At 35.1% G+C, this 23,946-nt stretch overlaps 1 protein-coding gene across 1 annotated transcript in view; it reads right to left on the bottom strand.

The window, feature by feature from the left end:
- LOC129270710 (uncharacterized) overlaps window positions 1-23,437 on the bottom strand; it is a 47,298-nt gene extending 23,861 nt beyond the window's left edge. The window contains exons 1-14 of the mRNA XM_064106448.1: window positions 23,165-23,437; window positions 19,707-19,861; window positions 18,022-18,177; window positions 16,613-16,768; window positions 15,434-15,521; window positions 14,614-14,881; window positions 13,117-13,279; window positions 12,411-12,583; window positions 7,500-7,665; window positions 4,887-5,015; window positions 3,998-4,195; window positions 2,828-3,045; window positions 2,358-2,449; window positions 1,501-1,730 (exon numbers count right to left, since the gene is read on the bottom strand). Of these exons, the coding sequence (XP_063962518.1) occupies window positions 1,501-1,730; window positions 2,358-2,449; window positions 2,828-3,045; window positions 3,998-4,195; window positions 4,887-5,015; window positions 7,500-7,665; window positions 12,411-12,583; window positions 13,117-13,279; window positions 14,614-14,881; window positions 15,434-15,521; window positions 16,613-16,768; window positions 18,022-18,177; window positions 19,707-19,861; window positions 23,165-23,273 (2,301 nt within the window). The 5' untranslated portion in view covers window positions 23,274-23,437. The remainder of the gene's footprint in view (window positions 1-1,500; window positions 1,731-2,357; window positions 2,450-2,827; window positions 3,046-3,997; window positions 4,196-4,886; window positions 5,016-7,499; window positions 7,666-12,410; window positions 12,584-13,116; window positions 13,280-14,613; window positions 14,882-15,433; window positions 15,522-16,612; window positions 16,769-18,021; window positions 18,178-19,706; window positions 19,862-23,164) is intronic.
- Window positions 23,438-23,946: the final 509 nt, after the last annotated feature.

The following is a 23,946-nucleotide window of genomic DNA, read 5'->3' on the forward strand; positions in this document are numbered from 1 at the left end:
CAGATCACTGGCATAGCATTCAATTTTGACCCTTCTTTACAATCGAATTCCCCCTGTATCACATACATGTAGTACCTTGTAATATCATGTAACTACAATCTTCAAGTTTACCTGATTGATATCCAAAGTGTTTAAATACCAATGACTGTATTCATATAATTTTCCGTTCAATAAAATGTTATGTTCTCTTCATTATTTTTGTATTAAAATCTATATTGTGTTGTTCTTTTGGAAATTAGAATTATCTTTAACAAAACATTAAACGGTATGACAGGGATGTAGTCATGGCTGGAACTTCTGAGTCAGGAGGCCGGCAGAGAAAATCTTCGCCCACAGACTTGGTACTCATGACTCGGCCTGAGGCCAAGACCAAGGCCGACAAAATTTGTCATCGAGGCTGGCCTTGGCTACATCCCTGTTTATTAATCTTATTTTCATGAAAGGTGGTATATTGTACATAGGTAACACTAGCCAATGTCCGAGGATCACATAAAAGAATGGAAGATTTTGTTAAGATGTGCTCTGCATTTATCTAGTTCTCATGTAAATTATATAACACTACTTGTAACACAAGAATAAATATTAAATTGTAATTTAGTCATTGCGGTTGGTTTAGCAATTATATACAGTGCCTAACAGGCTGCGTAAAAAGTTATGAATCCAGTGACCGGGTAATAATAATTGTGAAGCGCTTTGAGTAATCGTAGATTGATAAATCACTATATTCAATTATTATTATTAGAAAGTCAAAAAGGGGGCCTAAGCTTTCGATCCTAGCAGAATCTTCGTCGGAGGCAAAATGACAAACATATAAAGTGGAACAACCATAATATTATTATTATTATTATATTTATTATAATTATGATCATTATTATCATTATTATCATTATCATTATCATAATCATTATCATTATTATTATCATTATTATTATTACTATTATTATTATTATTATCATTACTATTAGTATTATTATCATTACTATTATTATTATTATTATTATTATTATTATCATTACTATTAGTATTATCATTAAATTACATCATAAATGTACTTGGATAATAAAAAACAGGATCAAAAATACAGGTACACTGTAGTGAATATTTAGTCCATGTCAATGATATCAACAATTTTCACAACAAATAAATAAAATATCATTTTATACTAATAAAAATAATAATCCATGAAAAAAAGTCTATGAAAATCCATATTTTATTGTTCAAAATAGATATGAAATGACATACTCCAAAAATTTGCATAATTTGCCCAATTGATAGTGGGCCTGGCAGCTACTGTGCATCGGATCGATGAGGCTCTATCCCTTTAATCGTTGAACGCTAAACAGGGTAGGGGCAACTCCCATCTTTCAATAATAATAATCCCATCTATTAATGATATTATCAAGAAGAATGATAACAATAATAAACATTTATATAGTGCCATCTGCTTATTTTGTGGCACATTATTATTATTTATCAAAGATGATCTAATCAATCACTTGCCTGTTCATCTATGTCTCCCAGGAATGGGTCGACATTCTCGCTCATTCTCCTTTCACCCATGAAGATCTTTTTGAGTATTCTCAACCCTTCCGTCTTGAATCCGATCTCCAGAGGATTAAGACTGAATCCCATCAGATTAGCGTTCAGCTTGGCCGCCATGCCAGAGGTAAATGGTGATTCTTCATCCATGATGTACTTCAGGTTGGCAAAAACTCCCAGTTGATCTTCCACTAAGAATAAGATTTAGGAAGGGGGGATAGGATAATAATCCCATCTTTTGAAATGAAGTCCTTTGGACAAACTCTTTTAAGAAATCACCCAAGATAAGCCTTCATGTAATTATAAAATCCAGGCTGAAATGAAAAGTGCTTTAGAAAGTTCAAAAAGTAATGAAGACATTCACATAGGCCGGTATTCTGAACTAGAGTTTAGTTTAATCTATGATCTGAAGTTAAAGTTTATCTATAGATAGATAAGTGACACTTACCCCCAACAGTACAAATTTAATTTGTCAGCACATATGGTGCTCAATTCATTCACATCTGTCTAGGAATAACAACTTAAATAGTTTTCTTCACCATGATTGCGTGAGGAGAGAAATGTTCAAAAGATACTTAAAAATATTGGCACTTTTAACTTCTCATAATTTTAGCACTCAGTTAGACCATAGCCTAAGTTATGGGACATAGAAACTTAACTATTACAGGTTACTTTTTAAAAAGTAAATGGGAGCCGGTTTATTCAGTGTTTTGTAGACGAAAACTATTAATTTGAACATTAATATCTGTTCCAAAAGAAGTCGGTGTAAAAAATTATTGAGTGGTTGATCAAAAGAAACCTATAATATTAATAGTCACCTGACTCAAAGCCCATCTTATAACTCTTAGAGTATTGAAAGCCATAGTCAGTTGAAGGAGCTTCATTCAAGAGGGTCCTAGCAAGGTTTGAACTGAAAGCAGAAAGAAAAAATATGGTGATATCAGGCTATTATGTCACTAACTATGTGAAAATTTGAATTCTCTCACACGGATCTATCAATCAAAAGTTTATACTTCTTGTGAGAAAAGTCTTGTTAATACTCTATTCTAAATAGACCACAGTAAGATTATAAAGTGCAAGACATGTTGCCAAAGAATAAAAGGAATTATTTGTGCAAAGTTTTGATGAGTCAGGTTTGCCAAATGAGCTATGAAGACGAGGCATCATATACATACTTATAAATAAATATTACATATTTCTTTGGTGTATTACATCATAGTGACAAGAAATTGTTGTTCCTGAATGCTTTTATTTCACAATCACTTCAATTTGTTGAATCATGACTTACACATTACTTGGGACTTGCATGCTGGGGTCGCTCAGGGCTTCAAAATGCGACAACACGAAACTTGAGACCTGAGCGCTAGTCTCGGACTCCAGACTGTTCATTACAATCATCATGACGGTGGCATCAGATCTAGCATCCATAAGCACAACGAAGGCAGCGATCCGCACCTCAGCACTGTTCTCCTTGTTGGTGAAGACGGATAGGGACAGCTGGATGACCTGTGGGTTTTAATGAAAGTATTCAATAAGCCTAATGTTTTTTTATTAAAAACAATTCCAAGTTAAACCTTACTTAATAATAATTATTGAAAATAATATTATATAGCGCATAATAGTCCAATACTCTCACTGCGCTGTACAAATATTAATTCACTAACTATACATTTAACCCAATTTAAATTATACATTACATCTAAAAATTAAAATATGTCATACAAATAAGAATGAATTAACTCTTTGTGCGCTGGACCATGAACCCATCTGTACTGAATTATTTTCAGGGAGGGAAACAATGCATTGTTTGTTGAGTGTGAAATGCGAAGTTTGCACGGCACCGAGTGTGCATTGGTGCGAAGTACGCGTGGAAAGGGTTAACGTCAATACATGAAATCTACAAACTTAACAGATAATGTTCAACATACTATATTGAGCATGATAAGCATTATTTGGAAAATAAATGGGTCTTGAGACCAGACTAAATGTGGAGGATGATGCAGCTCTAATATTTAAAGGCAGGGTAGTTTAGATTATTTGTTTTGAACCAGAGTAAGCAAACCTGTGATAAAAATTAATCTTAACAACAAAAAATCTCTAGAAATTAATAGAATAATATGTACACAAGCCCTTTTCTATGTATGTATTTATATGGAAGAAAAATATGTATTTCTATTACAAGGTCATTGAACATTTTAATGGGGGAACGGGCGATAACATTGCCTTTTCAATAAAAAAAAATGCAGTTCTACAGGCTAATCATCCCTTTTTAATACCATTCATCCTCATTTCTTCCTTTTTATCCTCCTTTTTTCCATTTTTTTAAATCATAGGAGGTTGGGGGCAGTCACTTTATTGCTCCCTACATGGCGCCATCATTCAATAATTAATATACAAATTTAAAACAAATAAGAATAAAAAATAACCTAAAATCTCAGCAAGTAAAAGGGTATCTTACATATTTCCTTGAGGTGGTCCCTGTGAGTTTCCTGAGAGAGTAGAGAGCCTGGCATCTCAGCTCACATGGAGCGTTTGGATCGTTGATTAAATCCTTGAGATACTGAGCTTGACCATTGAGCCCGGCGTTGCCTAGAGCCTTGAGGAAAGTGCGTCGTTTAGATAGAGGAAACATGGCACTTGTCCCATTGTACAGAGGCTGGAATGGAATAAAAAATGGCACATAGTATCAAGTAATAGAGTGAAAAATTTGTTGCTTCTCTGAAAATTTGCTGCTCTGGGATTTATGTTATCAAATATATGCTAAGGCATTATATGTATAAGCTCATATTGCAGCTACATTGACTGCATATGGAGAGTCTGTACACATATGTATGTAATGGCAATGTATGATTTAAGGGTTTGGGCTTATTAAGAAAGAACTTTAGCTCGCTTTATGCAGTTGAATACTGACTATCTTTTAATACATGGCCGGAAGAGTAATTGAGATAAGATCTAAGTATTCTCGCCCATTGACAGGTAAAAGAAAAACATTATGGCAAGTAGAAAATTATCTTTTTATAAGACACTCTAATGAAAAAAAAAAGTCAAAAAATCTCATCAGTCAACCTTATCAACATCATCATCTTCACCATTATCATCATTCTCATCATCACCATCATCACCCCCATCATCAATATCATTACCACCATCATCATCATCATCACCACTATCCTCATCACCATCATAATCACCATCAACATCACCACCAACACCATCACCACCGTCACCATCATCATTATCATCATCATCACCACCATCTTCTCCAAAATCGTTACCATTGTAAGGATCACCATCATTTTGAAATAACCATCATGTTCATTATATTCTCAGATATTATATGAATTTACCTTTGCATAGCTTGTGAGCATACTACCATCACATGACCACGTTTGGCTATTCCCTTCTCCACAGGCCTTGTTGAGAAGTGAACCATAGGCCAGCCAACATTCTTGCTTATTGGTGCTCTCACACAGATCCTAAATAAAAATAAAACAATTAGCCCAGAAAAAATAAACTATCAGCCTATGGTATCTAGTTGACATTTCCACTATTACCAGCGACAGGACCTTTCTTCAAGCATCAGTAAATAAGAATTATATTTCCTTCCCAATTACATCATCAATTACATTATTAACATACCTATTATTAAAGGAAACCAAAATACAAAGAGAAATCAATCTTATCAGAAAGAATAAAATGAGTGGAGCAATCTAAAACTTGTTTTATCAAAATCGGTTACAGAATAAGCTAATTATAGAAGTTTGAAAACTCCTGTTGTACTTTCTATGGGGATCCTCAAATTGGCAAACGTGCTTTTTAACGGCTGATTTTGTGGACAACTCTTCAATTGTTTTGTACACAAATTTTCAGATTTTCTCCATTATCTTTCAAATTGCATCTTGCATCCATCTGAGAACAACATATGTCATGGGAAAATATAATTCACATCACATACATGTATGTCAAGGTCAGGAGAAGATAATGTGAAATATGTAAAATAAAGGGTAAAATAAAAAAAATTGTGTGCAAAACAAATGGAGAGTTGTCCACAAAATCAGCCATTTGAAACATTTGCCCATTTGAGGATCCCCATAGAAAGTACCAAAAAATGTATAAATGTCCATAACTTGCTTATTTAAAAAATCAATACTTTAAATCCATATTTTATTGTTCGAAATAGATATGAAATGAAATACTCCAAAAATTTGCTTTGCCCAATTGATCGTGGGCCCGGCAGCCGCTGTGCAGCGCCAGATCGAAGAGGCTCTATCCCTTTAATCGTTGAACGCCAAACAGGGTAGCAACAACTCCCATCTTTTAATGTCTTTTGGTCTGACGCGGCCAGGGTTTGAACCCACGACCTCCCGGTAGAGACGAACTCTCTACCAACTGAGTCAACACACTGGTTTCATAACTGGTTTTGAAGAAACTTGTTATAAATTATTCCTCTCATTCTACTCTTTCTAATAAGATTACTTTGCTTCTTGGGTTTTGGTTTCCTTACAATATTAATTCATACTGTACTTCGAGAAATTTAGCAATCTACAAGCACAAACCAATTTGTATATTTTGTATATATCAAATCTACATAGATTTCCAATCGAACAATTCATGTCGATAACTCTTTCTAGGCAAAAGAAAGCTGGCATTTTTGTCACTTTTGAATGAATCTTTTTCTGAGCTGTCCAAATTTTTTCTAATATTTTGAGATATTCATTAACACCCAAGACACAATATAGCCGGAATTCACATAGGTGGTTTTGAAAACGATCGATTGAACCCATGGCTTATGCAGATTTCCTATAAAATATACATGTAAATCTAAAAAAAAAGCCAATACTGATCTGCGCTTTTGCCACAGTTCGTCAAATTGACGCCTGTTGCCATGGTTGAGTATGCTATTTTATTCACAAGTCCACTGTTTTGAACAGTGGACTCATTAATTCAAAACCGTGAACTTAACCCTAAAATGGCCGGGGGGGTTGAATCAACCCCCCCCCTCAACATTTTCTGCGATCATTCCGCCGCGCGAAATTTTTTGACCGCGCCACTCGCAGAGTTTATACTTTTAAGTCTCGCGCATCTTTTAAGACCAAATTTACGACGCCCGGGTACGCGGTTCCGAAATTACGCAACATTTTGTAAGTGCATGTCAGACCAAAAATTGTTCCAAAACGTGATTTTGTGTACAAAGTCAATGCAAATTGAGTTTTCTCATCTTATTCATAAAGATATGATTATTTTTACTTTAAACAGCTGAAAGCAATTGATTTTAGCATAATTATGCTTCAAAAAGGTTGTGCAATAAATCCGGTGAAAAAAACAAAGGAAAACAAAAGGTTGAAAAACAAAGAAATACATAAGAAATTCATAAAACAATAAAATACATAAGAAATTGATTTCCAAACCGAAGTTTTTTTCAATTGCCATTGTTAATAATGCTACAAAGAATATTTTTACCAAAAATTAGCATTCTTGGAGCTTTATTTAGTGAATAAGAGCAAAAAGTATGATTTATGCATAAATTAGCATAATTAATTCATATAAAATAAAATCTTATTATTTTGGAAAATTTTACCATACAGCCTTGTAGATTACATCGCACACTACCAGTGTGCAAATTTTGCGGCGCTCGCGCTATCGGCGGCCGAGATCTCAGGGGGGGTTGAATCAACCCCCCCGGCCACAGAACAGCCAAAAAAGCCCGGCCTAGTTAGGGTTAAGAATAAAATAGCGAAAATAACCATGGCAACAGGCGTCAATTTGGTGCACTGTGAAAAAAGCATGCATTAGTATTGGTCATTTTCTTTTAGATACGCTGTAAATCAAGCGTAAATTATACAGGATATCTGCATAAACCATGGGTTCAGCCGATGGTTTTCAAAACCACCTTAGTGAATTTGGGCCTATAAATGATCTAAACTTGGAGGATATTTGGAAGATGATGGAAGTAACCTCACCTTTACACTATCCAAGAAGGACTGTTCAAAGGTTGTATGGAATCCTAACATGCTGACAATCTGAGATGCTCTCTCACCAGTCAGCTCACGATTGGCTAGCTTCTGCTTGATGATCGCTACAGACTGCTCCGTGCCAAGAAGTGGTAGGACATCCTCAATCACTTTCCTATTGTGAGAGGTTAGTTGTACATTATAAGCATTTTATGAGGAAAACAATAAGTGTACATCAGCTGCAGTATATACTTGAAGTCCCAGTATCCCCCTTAAAATATACGGGATAGACCTTTTTCGTCAGTTGCTCCATGTTGTTGGAATTATCTACCAATCCAACTTTAAAAACTATATTCTTCATTCTACGCCTTTTAGTGACTTGTGAGAGGCTATCATTTATAAGCCTAAATGTGTGTTGTTTACTTGAAATATCAATGATTTAATGAACAGAGATATGATGAGGGGTATTTATATAGGCAGGCATTCTGAATTTTTTTTCCTTTAGAAGATAAAAATGAGATTTTAAATCAGAGAAAAACAGGAAATGGGGTGTCTGAAAAAGGGTAATTTGTATGACAGAAAAAGAAGAATTACATGCATAATATGTAAGTTATACATTTTCAGCCAACAATCAAGGATGCAGACCATGACAGCGTTGTTTCATCAATTTTTTTTTTGTCCGACAAGTTGTCAGATCTAACAACTTCCCTTGACTCTGATTGGCTGAGAAACACAGTTCCCACAGTAACTGTCGGATAAAACACCAAACACGTTTTTCCATGAAATAATCCTGTATTAGTGTTGAGACATGTCTCAAGGCCTATATCGAGACACTGATCGAATCTTGCTCTCAGTCTCTGTCTCATACGGAAATGTCCCATGTCTCAGTGGCAAAGACATGATAATAAAAGCAATTATAAAACAATGATGAGGCAATGAAAATACAGCTCAATTTTAACAAGTCAATTACTGCTTTACTTCATTCTTTGAGGCATGTAATGGATGCTAGATGAGCATGCACCTATGCATATTTTCAACAGAAATATGGCGCAATATAAATGCTGTGAATCATCATCACATGTATTGGTTTTGAGACAGCGATCATGTATCTTTTGACTCATGCTGGCCTCCATTGATTTTGGACACTGGTTTCTTTAATGCATGTTATCGTCTCGGTCCCCTTCTTGGCCTTGGTCTCGTTTGAGACTGTCTCAGACCCAAAGCCTTCAATGAATGAGTCATTAGTGTCAGCATTGATCAGTCATTTGAGGAACGTTTCATGAAACTCGACAACAAATCTTTTGTCTCATGCTGGCCTCCATTGAATTTGGACACTGGTTTCTTTAATGCATGTCATCGTCTCCGTCCCCTTCTTTGCCTTGGTCTCGTTTGAGACTGTCTCAGCTTTCATCGGACGTGTCACTAGAGAGCTCTTGCCCGCGAATTTTAAACCTACTTGAGAAATGCACTTGTAATCTACACTTGAAATGCAACTGTAATCTAAATTTTAATATTAAGTTTATTTATCATGATGAGTAATCAATTATTGTCTAAGAAGTCTGCCTACAATCTATGAAAAACAAACCAACCTAAAGCCAAACAAAGGGAAGAACCAACCCAAACCTTCCCAACCTTCAATATCAGCTTGTCATACGAAGGCATCAAGATGAAAGCTTTATTTTATATTGTTTATGATAATCGCTAGAGGGTATTCATTTGTCTCGCAATCTACTATAGTCAACAAGGAAATTCGTGATCACTCTCGCAAAAAGTGTTCACTAGCTTTCTAGGATATTTGTGATCACTCTCGCAAAAAGTGTTCACTAGCTTACAAGTTCACGAGCTTTCGAGTGCCGCTGCAACTCTTTATCAAGTGACGAAAATTATCTGATACGGTAGTCAAATTATACCAATCCCCAGGACCGTACGCACGAACGCGGGAACAATAGGTGGGCACTGATCCGTTATGTGATTGGTCGGGCGTATATGCAAATAAGCCGGAGGTATATGCAAATACGCCGCGAGTCAGCAATATGCAAATAAGACAAAATTGGCGGGCTCGCTAGTTTCCCGTGGGTGGGGGTTGACTAGCTGAGCGGTCCCTCGCTCGGTCGGGTCGGCGTGCACTGCCAGGTAAGGGGGTATTGTGCTGTCGGATGGTTCGCATCCAAAAATTGGGGATGTCGATCCCGCTGTCTCTGTTGAAGTTGTTAGGACAAAGACGTATACTAATAGCCTCCTTAATCCTGCGTGTATACCAATGTCTTTCTTTGGCAACGCAATGTACACCCTTCCAATCTGGGTGGTGTTGCTTCTCCCAAGCATGTTCTGCCACCGCGGATGTTTATGATATTTTGCTTATATATAATACTCTGTTTTGTTTTACTTATAGATAAATATCATATATTGTAAATGCCTCAATTTATATTGTCTGTATAAGTTCATTGTAATTATTTCGACCACTTTATTTGTTCTGTTGAAAATGAAATAACTTGAAATTGAAGTTCAATGTGTTTGGTTGTTATTATTTATTTTCATCTACAATCCTGTTGAAATTATATCAAACAAGTTCCCTTTGGTTCTTTATCCTTTGCATAATGTATATATGTTTTTACACCAAATAAACACCAAAAATTAATATGATATATATGTAATTAAATAAACAATTAAATAAATGAATAAATAGTAAGCCTTCTTATTATGTCACCACAGTTCTTTTCTGTATTATCATGTTGAAATGTACCATAATAATGTAGTGGTATATATTACCCTGTGATTATTTACACTGTATTCTTTGCTCTCTACTTGTAATATAATGATATACTGTAATAAATAAATGAATAAATGAATAATCAAATAAATGAATAAATGAAAGATTATACAAATGAAAATATAAATAAATGAATAAAAAATAAATAAACATAAATATATTTCATGAAGCACTCTGAGATACTATTTACTGATCTAGAGTAGATGTGAACATATTAAATGTGTACATGACCACACCCTAATATAGAGAACAATGTGTTTCACCATTCACAGTGTGGGTATACATGACCACACCCTAGTGTAGAGAACGTGTTCCAGCATTCACAGTGTGTGTATACATGACCACACCCTACTGGAGAGAATACTGTGTTCCACCATTCACAGTGCGGGTATAGATGACCACACCCTACTAGAGAGAACACTGTGTTCCACCATTCACAGTGTGGGTATACATGACCACACCCTACTGGAGAGAACACCATGTTCCACCATTCAGTGTGGGTAAACATGACCACACCCTACTGGAGGGAACACTGTGTTACACCATTCACAGTGTGGGTATACATGACCACACCCTACTGGAGAGAACACCGTGTTACATCATTCACAGTGTGGGTATACATGACCACACCCTACTGGAGAGAACACCGTGTTTCACCATTCACAGTGTGGGTAAACATGACCATACCCTACTGGAGGGAACACTGTGTTCCACCATTCACAGTGTGGGTAAACATGACCACACCCTACTGTAGGGAACACTGTGTTACACCATTCACAGTGTGGGTATACATGACCACATCCTACTGGAGAGAACACCGTGTTCCACCATTCACAGTGTGGGTAAACATGACCACACCCTACTGGCGGGAACACTGTGTTACACCATTCACAGTGTGGGTATACATGACCACACCCTACTGGAGAGAGCACTGTGTTCTACCATTCAGTGTGGGTATACATGACCAAACCCTTCTAGAGCGAACACTGTGTTACACCATTCACAGTGTAGTATACATGACCACACCCTACTGGAGAGAGCACTGTGTTCTACCATTCAGTGTGGGTATACATGACCACACCCTACTGGAGAGAGCACTGTGTTACACCATTCACAGTGTAGTATACATGACCACACCCTACTGGAGAGAGCACTGTGTTCTACCATTCACAGTGTGGGTATACATGACCACACCCTCAAAATGCTCATGTACAAAACTTTCCGGGGAATAATTATTCCCGTACTTTCCAGTCTAATCAGTAGTGAACAATGAAGGTAACAATATTGGATGGCTCTTCTTCATGGGATAGCAGAAATATTCCACTCGTTAGGGCCAATATTGCACTCATCTTCTCTGGATTTGTGGAATATTTCTGGTATCACGTTCCATCCAATATAATAGGCCTAAAAACTATGATATATTGTATCTGTCTTGTAACATAAAAACATAATTGGTCTTAAGGACACCGCACACCTTACGACTGGTCTGCGACCCGATTTCAGAATAAAATGTAATAGAATTTGATGCTAATATTGAGACTTGGAATATCTTACTGTGTAATGTTTTAAATCATCGTACGAATACCTATGATCAAATTCGTGACTATGCTATCATCCTTCTTAGAATAAAAGCGAATTCAATATCTAGTCGTAATGACGTCATAGCAGTCGTACGATTGGCTACGATTTGAAAATAATTTGGACTTTACACCAAAATAAGGACTTGCAATCTTTCAAAATTGTTATAATATTATTATTTCAATTAATTTTAACCTCAAATAAAATGATATGTTCCATTCACATCTTCAGAAAATGAGCAAAATGCGATTTGTTCCAAAATCAGGTCGCAGACCAGTCGTAAGGTGTGCGGTCGCCTTTATAGTTGATATCAATCTTAAGTTCACGACAAACCATGCTCTAGCTAAAGCAAGGAATAATTTTCCTGGTATCGCATTGCAATTTGCTCCACATTTTTGAAAGACTGCTATGCATTAAGTTTTTTGTATAGCATATTTTTACATAGGACTGTACATTACTTACATGTAGTTGAGAGCTTTTCTCTTATGACCAAAAATGCTATTCAAATTTGTAAAGCAAAATTATTCCCTGTAAAGCCTTACAAAACTTGTTCAATAGAACTGCAATACTACCTCTGCCTATCATGTTCTTCCCCCATCTGAGTATGGAAGCTAATTAACTCTGAGAGTTCGGAAGGAGGCGTCTTGCGTAAGATTTCTACGAGGTCAGCAAACTTTCCAGGTATGTCATTGGAAATAAATTCTGTTCCGAGGCCATCCACGATGCCCTGGACAAGGGTGGCGATCTGTGGAAAAGTTGAAGGTAGACCAATACTTCTTGCTAAAATACGAAGCAGGATTCATATACAATTTAGATTATTGCAGAACACAGTACAATTACATGAGATAAATCATGTGATTGCATTCTTCTTCCTCAATATTTCCTCTGGTTTTTTTTTTTAAATTGTCTGACTTTCCTTGAAATCTACATGTATTAGCATAAATTTGAGGTATGCAATTTTCGAAAAATTAAAAAGTACATGTACTCAGCATTAATAAAGTTCAGGTTGATCTGCTTTTGCTATTCAGATAAGCAAACATCATTTAATTTTCTATTCACTTTTATACTTATAAAAATGAACAGGGATATAGCCTGAAATATTATTGTCAAATGATTTACAATTGTAAGGAAGTTTAATAAATAGTTGCCAATTTGCATTTTTGTTATAAGGGATTTTGTAAGCTTGGCATGTTCGACGATGCTCACATATAATTCATATACATGTACATGTAAATGACGATTAACAAATGAAAGCTATAGGCAGGGATTGATAATTACCACATTGGAGACCTGCAAGAACTCTTGGTTAGTGAATTCAGACGTATCACTTGATGGAAACTCAAAGACCAGATCAGTATAAATCCGCTCAGACGCCATCAAAGGTGGAACCCTATTTTCCACATTCTTAACTACCTTGGATCGAGTGTGTTTCATATCTTGCCTAAAGAAAATAAAAATTATGATGTTATTAAAAAACATTCAATTCAATTCAAATAAACATTTATTTTCTTCCATTTCATTACATTTTCCGTAAACACTAATTCATACTAAAAGCAATATTATGAAGAATATAGATATGTACATGTTGGGTTTAAAGAAGAAGGCGTATACCCTAAAACCTGAGGCTTGTGGCGGGATACGCCTATAGACAAAAATACAATACAATAAACAATACAAAGGAAAGAAAAGGACAGAGAAAAGAAGAGAAGAAAAGGGAACGAGAGAGGTAGACTTGAGCGGGGAGGCGGGCATGAATTAATAAATAAAATAGAATGCTCAACAAATGTATCAGTGGGGGAAAAATATAAATGCCGCAACAACAATTGTCCATGATTCATATTATCATGTTAACTTAAAGTCAAAAGGAAACGTAAGATGGAAAATATTCATATATAAAATGAGAGAAGCAATTAAAGCTAGTTGTCGATAGAGATTAGGATGTATACTGGTTTTACATTAATGTCCCCCCCCCCTCTAAAATAAAAATGAAATTCAAAAACATGGAAATAAAAGTATGTTTAAATTTTACTTCTTGCTCGTTTTACATCAAAGCACCCCCCCCCCCCTTCCCAAGACCCCAAAAGCTTAATTTCATCTTTCATTGATTCAACCATCTTGATAAATTATCTCCTTCCAGTGCGACAATATACATGTTCATCATTAATATGACCTGGGTTTAATATCATAAAGGCTTGAGTATAGCTTAAATGTCAAGTCATAATTAAATGCCACTATGCACATAAAACAGTTACATGTATATAATCTTAATTACTTCCGGCATCCCCTTCAATTTATTTCACCAAGAGAGCAAAGAGTGGATAAATTTCTTACTGAAATTATTACTGCCTGGAACAGAATTTGAACCAAGCATAGCGTAAAGTTGAAAATGAATACCAGTTGTGGTAACGATCTCAAATGAGTTTGAACAGAATCCAATAAACTGACCACCCAAGTTTTTGTAGGTATGAATAAAAAAATGCGTGCCAATTAGCTCTGGAAAAGATGTGTAATTGCCGAGAAATGAGCAAAATAAGCACGGAAGTCCATAAATGTTGGGTATTTTCCCAAGCAATATCAATACACTGTCCCACATACATATGCCTTTTTGTGTAAGTTATCATCAGAAACATCCGTTCTAATATCAAGATCTATGATAATGTGATGGCAATTAACCTTGATTTTAAGGCTTTCTCATGAAATAATTGCTTGCTATGATTACTTTCTTTTACCTTAAACATGCAGATATGAAGGAATAATATAACAACAATGCTCAACCTTATAAAAGTAGTGAAGCTTGGTCCGTCAACACCAAAAGGTCTAACCGAGTGAGTCTCATGGCTGGTAACCGAGTCGATCAAGAATCCCTTGCGATCACCTGTTACAGAATAAGACACCTCTCTGGTGGAATCTACCAGGTTCTGCGCTGCATTCAGTCTTGGATCTGATGAAAGACCACTAAGTAGGAACGCACCCTGCTGCACTGGTCTTTCACGGCACTTGTTGAAGTTAAGGGTTTTGGTGACGTTGAGTCCGTATTGACCACCTGTAAGGTGATACAAGTAAGCATTCAGCGAATGGAGAAAGGTCTTGCATTCTTGATATAAAAGTATTCCGCAATACAGGGCAGTAGCCATCTTGACTAAAAAGTTCAATCCAATTCAATTCAATTTGCATTTATTTCATTCTCGTTTAAAAAACAAATAAATACAAAGCAAAATACGAGAAACTATTTACAAGAGTGAAAATGAAAATGACATGGGTAACTGCAAGAATACAGCCAAGAGGCTTTGTATAAGCGCAGTTTCCAGAACATTGCTTAGTATGGAAAGAATTTTTTCTTCACTTAATTTGATAAACGATTTTGAAAGAATGGTTCAAACTCGATACCATCACTTTCACACTGCCAGATCTAAATTAGTCACAATGATTTACATGACAATCATCACTTTGAAAATAGAACATTTCCTGTTTATCTGATCTGATAAAAATTCAGGAAGAATGTTTCAAACAAAGGTGTGGATCTCTCTGTCTCTTCATCTGTCATTCACTATGTCTCTCTGTCTTCCCTTCTCTCATAACATTTTAAATCACTTACTTTGTAATATATCATTAGTCAAGAGCTTGGCCTCCACATCAAAAGGCTTCACATTGTATACAGTCTCACATTCCCCCGCTACCCCAGCCTGTAGGGAGGAAAAACAATTGTGGGTTCATTACTGAAATACTTCAACCAAAGTTGCTTTACATGGTCACAAAATGGAGCTATAATTGCAACTGCTACACTTAAAAATGCTGAGAGAGTCAGCTAGCTTGAGGGACAAGAGTTCTATATAAACTACAATTCATACTAACCCCAGTCACTTGCGATGACCATTACTACATCCCTTATAATAAAGAGTTTGATAGACAGTTTTAAACTAAGACCAATCAGAGCATATGTTGAGAGCATTAGATGACCCAAATTGTTACACCTCCCAAAACTAATGATATAAAATGAGAATTCTTGAGTTATTATAGAAACAGATTACATATCTACCCTGACTGACTTCAACAATTGGAATCTACATCCATTCAATATTTGTTTAACCAATTAAGAATCCTATACTTATCATCATTATTATTATTATTATTATTATCATTACTATTATTATTATTATCATTATTTGATCAAATCATGATACAAACATAAATGACTTTTATACATGATAAAAAACAAACAATACAGAATGGAGCAGTGCTACTTGTACATGCTGGTCAGGGTTGATAAAAGCATATAGGCCTAATAAATAGTTGTTGCTCGGAAGCATGTTACCCCCCCCCCCCGACATGTAGCACAAATATCAAACTAACACAAATTACAAAAAATAATCTAACTCAGTGTTTATTAAAATTATAAAATTTCTATAAAAGAATAATGAAAATGCATAAACTGATTGATGTTTTAGATTTAACTGGAGAATGATTGAAAAGTAATAATTACAAAGTGGTCTACTGGTCATAAATTTATTTCAGAATTATTTTACTCATCACTTCCTGTTTATTTGAATCTTTGCTGATATCTACTAAAACTAAACTTGTAACTGAGTTAATATGATAACTGTTGCTGATCTTCAACAATTAATGAAAGCTTTGTGATTTAAACTTTATAACTTCCTCAAGAATTTCCTCATTCATGCATTTCATCTAAATAACACTGGTCCCATGCACAACAATTCCATTGAAAAAATAAAAACAAATAAACCTTTAACCAATTATCAAACAAATGATTTCAAACCTCCATAACAGTGTAGAGTGTCTTCTGGCCTTGTTCGGTTAACGTAGAATCTGGATCAGACTCGCCCTTCAGATCAAGGACAAGGAGAGATATGATGGAACGTTTGATGTTCACCGAAGTCAGGGACTCGTCTTGTTGAGGGAAAATGACATCGACCTAAACCACAATAAGACAATGATACATGTAAATTAAGAAGGCTTTAAGCTTTAATACATGATGAAGGTGCACCTAAAGAGGGAGCGAACTGACGAACACTACTGTATATGATTGTGTATATAGTCTCTCATTGACTGCGTGTTATAAATAGCTGGTCTTAAATTATTTCTTATTGAGATAACTTATCAATTATACCAAGAATAAATTAGACTATAATTTTATGTGTAGACAAACTAAAATGCTTTTGGGAGAAAAGTACTTGATTTGCTTCTTGGTGGCATAATTTCTGCAGTATGAATGTTGAGTGTGTTATTATTCCAGACAGCCTATGCTGTCATACTTTGGCAAAAGGAAGCAAGTTACAAAAGTATCATTTGTTGTACATGAGCAATGTGTGTTCGTCATTTACTAATATTTTTATTAGAGCATGGTGTTGTGTACAATAATGTCAACCGATCTCTCAGGATAAATGCACAGCAGTGACGTCACAATAAGGGCGTGCATACCTCAGGGGTATATTTCCATGAAAGGATTTGTCAGACATTTTTATCTGAAAAGTCCTGTTTTACCTGACATTTACCAAAGTAACATGCTTCTAAGCCAATCAAAATCAAGTAATGTTGTCAAATGTGATAATTTGTCGAATGACGAATGACGATAAAATACTCTGCAGATTATGTACTGCTAACTACTGTTAAAGGTCAAGTCCACCCCAGAAAATGTTGATTTGAATAAACAATGATTTCCCCCCCTGAACATGTAGAATTAGCATTGTTTAATACTATATGGTTCAGTCAAGTTGACCCTTATTGTCAAATCTGTAAAACAAAATGAAGTAATGTATAAGTCAAACAATAAAAAACAAAAGAAATAGTGAGTAAAGGACATCAACGATTGTCTCATTTGCATGTCACTGAGTTGTGCATATCACTGTTTTGTGAATCAAAACTTTAAAATGTAATAACTTTCCTATTTTAAATCCGATTTTGATCAAATTTTTAGCGTTATGCCAATTTGAAGATCCCCATAGAAAGTACAACAAGACGTTTTAAACATCCATAACTTGCTTATTTCATAACCGATTTTGATGAAACCTGTTTTAAATTGTTCCTCTTATTTTACTCTTTCCAATAAGATTGCTTATTTTCTGGGGTATTGGTTTCCTTTAAAAGAACCTGTCTATACAGGCCATCTTATCTATTTCCCTTGGGTGATCTCAGTATAGACAGGTTTAACTGTACTGCACAAAATACCTGGCCCATGTCGTATGAGAAGTCTGTTTGCTGGCGTAACTCTCCCTTGAGACGTTGGGCCTCGGCGCCCTCTATAGGTAGGAACAGAACAGGATCTTGAAGCTGTAGAGGATCGTTGACTTGATCCTGTAATCTCATTATTGATATACTGTTCATCTAAAAAAACATATCAACAGAGAAGATATAGATAAACAATGAAATAAAAATTCAATTCATAATAAATGGAATGTAGGCAAGTTATAAATAACATATACTTAGTCAGCTGATCAAAGAATCGTTGACAAAATTGGATAAAACTTGTCTAAGAAAGTTTTGGTTTAAAAAAAAATAGTCCTGCAAATTATACCAGACTAAATAAATATTGAAATCTGATCTATATGAAAGCGTGGTTACACTTTATTTACAGTTTCAATGTAAAATTTACAGAAGAAGATTGTGGAATAATGAATAAATCGTCCAAATTGATGAACAATACACTTTTAACATTTTTTTAGGAGTATACATGTAGCTCAGTGATCCAAAGTGAATATATACTCCATATTATCATCTCCATAACAAGTAATGTGTACTATTTTTCTTTAAACATTTTCCAGATTTTGATCAATATTTGCATTATTTTACAAGTTTCCAAGTAATGTATGTTAACTTTGAATGTTCCTTGTTTTGTTCTGTTTTGTTTTTTCATATGACGAATGAAATAAATACCATCAATCATATCCTCTTTAAATACTTGAAACTTATATTAAAGCACTTTGGGCATATGGAACTGTAGGATAAAAATGCCAAAATTATATGGAAGCATGACTCAAAGGTGTTTCTGATTAAATCTACACTGTCTGTATTCTTGAAAGAGGTTTCATTTGTGACAAGTTACCGTGGATTATGCAGATTTTGTATACATTCAGGCACGAATCCAACCGGATTAGACACAACAGTTTTGAGAAGCTGACTACTGTGCGAAAACAACATGGCTCCTAGAAATGGTATTGTGTTCAACCTTTCTAGATCTGCTACTGACATTATTATGCTTATTTCATCGCATACACTAAGAAATTATTATAAATGCTAGCTTTCGGCAAAGGGCACTACATTCACCCTTAAATAAAACAAGAAATCTGCATACTCCATTGTATTGTACCCTGTTACAGTTGAAACCTCTTTTGAGAATACTGGCATAATAGTGTAACTCAAAAAAATACTAAAAAGGGGCCTAAGCTTTCGATCCTAGCAGAATCTTCGTCGGAGGCAAAATGACAAACATATAAAGTGGAACAACCATAATATAGACCACAAACAAGCTACAGCAACACTAGAAACAAGGAGACAGAAGGGGCATTAGTGAGTAGAGAAGACCAATCAGGTTAGTGAAGGGGATGAAAGAAAAGGAGTAGGCAGACACGAAGGGAAGTTAGTGTAAGTAAGGCCAAGAGGGATTAAGATAATGAGGCAGGCAACATCAAACAGGATCTGGAACAAAACAGTGATAGAGGGGTGAATAACTAGAGAATTAGCGAGAGGTGGGTCAAACAGGTTACAAAGAAAGGCTTAATAAACTGGTGCATAAGAGTGGGGGAAAAAAGGAAAAGAATGGGGAACAACTGATAATGTGCAAAAGACATATAAGTATATATGATTTTCAGCAGCTTCTTTTTGCCATCAAAAAAATACTAACGTAATCTTCTTACCAACATAATAAAGTGATTTCCAGGAACCGATGTGAGCTTGATGTCAGCAGAAATCTTAAGACCGGAGTAGTCATTAGTCTCTGTTCCGTCTAGTCCTGTGAGGACCTGGCCATCGTAATGGTATCTGTATTCACATCTTAGATTATAAGGTCCATCTGTAGAAAAGTCAGGTGGAAAAGTAATGGACAACATTTTCATCTCATTCATGTATAGTGAGTGATTGTATTACCGACCGGCCTTGTATTACCGAACGCGCGCATCATACGCATCAAAAAATAATTTCATACGCTCGAAATTTTGCAACATCCTTCCAAAGAGAACTTGAATAGAAAGATGATGAAAAATGGTAAAAAACACATTTTCAAAGTCTTAATATTCTAAAAATAATAAAATATGGTCAAAATAGCTCTTCAGTGATTTTGTTGTTTTCTCAACTTTTCCCATAGAAAACACACGTTCGGTAATACGATACCTTTTTCAAGTGACCAAATATTTCACATGTGAAGAGGGGTCCGATTGGAAGCTAATATCGTAAAAAGGAAAAACGATTTCGGCAAAATTTTTACATATTTATATTTTGTAGGTAATTGTGTATTTATGGTGAAAGTTTGGTGAATTTTATGAGAATAATGTGTTTGATATGACATTTGTTTCATTTACTTTTAAACATACTGCACCCCTTATTTGGAACGCACTTCCTCAAGAGATACGTCAAACTAGTAATTTCAATGGTTATAAAAGAAGATTAAAGTCATATCTGTTAAAGTTAACACATACCTAATCCCTATTTATATACTTTTTCATACAATGATAATTCAACTTTTCACTCCCTCTTCACTTCACTTTATGTTTATTTTGTAAAATTCCTTATTTTTGTATTGTTTTTTATAATTATTTACCTTAAACTATCCATTGCAACAATGTTTAATTCCAGTTTGGGACACAGCCTTGACAAGTTCAAGTCCCTTTTTGAACTTTTGCAGTGACCCATTTCCATTTGATTTTTTTCTGTATATGTGAAATCAATACCATTTCTGTGTTTGTATAAATTGTATTGTATCCAAATGTAAATCTTGTAAATTTGTATGTAAATCTTGTAAATTTGTAAATTTGTATGTATGAATTGTATCTTTTTATCAAATGGAATGAATAAATCTTGAATCTTGAATCTTGAAAATATGATTGAATTCATGAAAAGTGTTCGGTAATACGATCCACTACCATACCCGTATGATAAATCACAGTGATACAACAATACATGAAATGATTATTTCAGGTTTTCATACATGTTTGGATAGTACTTCTCCCTGCTAGTGGATCAGCCTTCAGCAATGATTATCTTACACAGTTATTAATCAGAAGTTATCCTATTTTTACAGGGGAAACAAGTGGAGCATCTCTGGCAGTCTTATTACGTGAATCAATAACTCAGCAGTGCTGATCGACTTTGAAAATGACTCTAGAATAATCATTGACAAAAGAGCCATTTATATGATGATAAAATACTATGTTCTTTGACCCTACAGTATATGACATTCGACCTTGATCATGTGAACGAAGACTTGTGCAAGACGATCAGTGATAACTTTATTACCCTACACGTATGTCCACATTTCATGAACTAGATCCATAAACTTCCAAAGTTATGATGGCAATTCAACAAATACCCCAAACACGGCCAAAGTTCATTGACCTTGGTCATGTGACCTGAAACTCGGGCAGGATATTCACTGATGCTTAATTACTCTTATGTCCAAGTTTCATGAACTCGATCTATTTACTTTCAGTTATGACATTTAAAAACTTAACCTTGGTTAAGATTTTGTTTTGATTTCCCCAACATAAGGTCATTTACCAAAAATTACCTTTGACCTTGGTTATGTGACCTGAAACTCACAAAGGATGTTGATCAGTGATACTTGATTACCCGGTACTCTTATGTCCAAGTTTAATGAATCAGATCCATAAACTCTCAAATTTGTGATGGAAATCAACAAATACCCCCAACATGGCCAAGGTTCATTGACCCTAAATGACCTTTGACCTTGGTCATGTGACCCAAAACTCAGGCAGGATGTTCAGTAATAATTTATTACCCTTACATGTATGTCCAAGTTTCATGAACTAATGGGCAATTTTGTAGGCACATAGTCTTTTCAAATGTGAGATAATTTTTTGTGGCCATCAAAGGGTTTCACCACGACGGGTGGCCGCTAAGACATGCTTCTTGTACTATACACTGTACATGTATATACTTCTCTTTTAAATTTTTCATATTGAATTGAATTTTATTAATTGTCATGCACTAAGAAAGAGTTATAAAAATCATCTTTAAAGGAATTGACATGAAATGAAAATGATGAAAATCCATATCTTATTGTTCGAAATAGACATGAAATGAAATACTCCAAAAATTTGCTTTGCCCAATTGATCATGGGCCCGGCAGCGGCTGTGCAGCGCCAGATCGACGAGGCTCTATCCCTTTAATCGTCGAACGCCAAACAGGGTAGCAGCAACTCCCATCTTTTAACATCTTTTGGTCTGACGAGGCGGGGTTTGAACCCCCAACCTCCCGATTGTGAGACGGACGCTCTGCCAACTGAGCCAGCACACCGGTTTTGGCTTAAATATACAGAAATTATAACAATAATACAAATAATCACGAACACAAGAATCCAAACAGAAGAACATACTGATACTACGCATTGATATTCCTAATATTACATATTTATGTTCCAAAAAATAAATATATATATATATTACAAGAAATATGCTACAACTAATATAATGTGCATAATGAATATTTCCTATAGTGTATGTAACAATTCCTATCATATATCAGACCTTTTTTTATTCAAACAAGTTGCCTAATCAAATATGCATAAGGGTTAACCCAATTGTGATTCTTGTACTTGTCAACCCAAAAAACATTTCACATTGAAACTGAATCTAAATCTAGAATGAACCTCAATTTTAATCAAATGATTAGACTAAAATTTTCTTTGTGCGGATGAGAGAGGCACATATGTACGTTAGTTTAGTTCCATCAGAACCTATCATTTAATCATCTTATAAATCTTTTTTTAATCCCTTACATTTAGACGAGAAGATGCTACTGGGATCAACTCTTGCAATGTTATCAAATTAATGTTTTGATTTACATAAAATGTTGAATTCCCAACGATTAATAAGGAGTAAGTACAATCCAATCGCTTATTCCTTCTAATTGCACTAACGATAAAAAATTGAATGGTAATTGCAAATGATATTGAACTATACAGACAAAAATTCCCACTGAATCAAGGAGTTACAGCATTCCTGATTGCTGATTCTTTAAAGGTGTAATTGAATGAAATTGTGTTGAATTTAAATTGAAACAGATATTGAATTACATAAGCCCAGAGATCTCAACAATTTAAATTGCCTATTAACTGCCAGATTAAAATTATCAACTTACCACACATGTGTATGGATTTCCCTCCAAATCCTGAGGCAATAAAAGCCAGAAAAGTAAGCAAAAATAGGATTATATTCCTCATATTTCTTGGATGGACAAACATTGTCATCACATCCTTCAAGCAAAGAGAGAAATATTTCCACTTCCAGCAAAAAGGGTTGGATAATAAATAATATTCAAAACTTGAGTCCAATATCTCAAAAGAATAATGAAATCACATCTGCAGACACTTGGTTTGCACTCGCATCAGCTGATAATTACTTGAAAAAACGTGCGGTTGCCGACTGCCTGATAAGGAGGTAAGTGATAGCACGATGTTAACAGGTCAGTATTGGATTTGCCAGGAGGGCAGTTCACATTCACTTCAAGAGTTCTGCCTCCTGTCCAGGATGGGACTTTGACTCTCCTTGTAGTGCTCTTCTCAATGAAGTAATCTGTTTATGCAACATTGAGAGATCGACAGGCATCTTATTTCAAAGGCTGACATATGAAGATAAATATTTTTCAAATATAAAGGTAGAAGGGACAATGTAGAAAGGTAGATATTTAAAAACAGCCAGGTCTGTATGGAGATGAAATAAGATGAACATAATATACAGAAAATGAAACTAAAACATGATTATGCAAATCCTGGGTAGTAAGTGCTGGAGCCTGTTTCAGAAAAAGACAAGTTTGAAGGTGACAACAAATTTGCTCCTGTGTCAATTGCTCTGGACTTTATTTTGTCTAAGATGTAGGGTAATAGGGTTGCAATATAGTTTTATTTTAGGTTTAGGATAGGG

This window comes from Lytechinus pictus, chromosome 11, assembly GCF_037042905.1.
Source record: "Lytechinus pictus isolate F3 Inbred chromosome 11, Lp3.0, whole genome shotgun sequence".
In the NCBI taxonomy this organism is placed as follows: domain Eukaryota; kingdom Metazoa; phylum Echinodermata; class Echinoidea; order Temnopleuroida; family Toxopneustidae; genus Lytechinus; species Lytechinus pictus.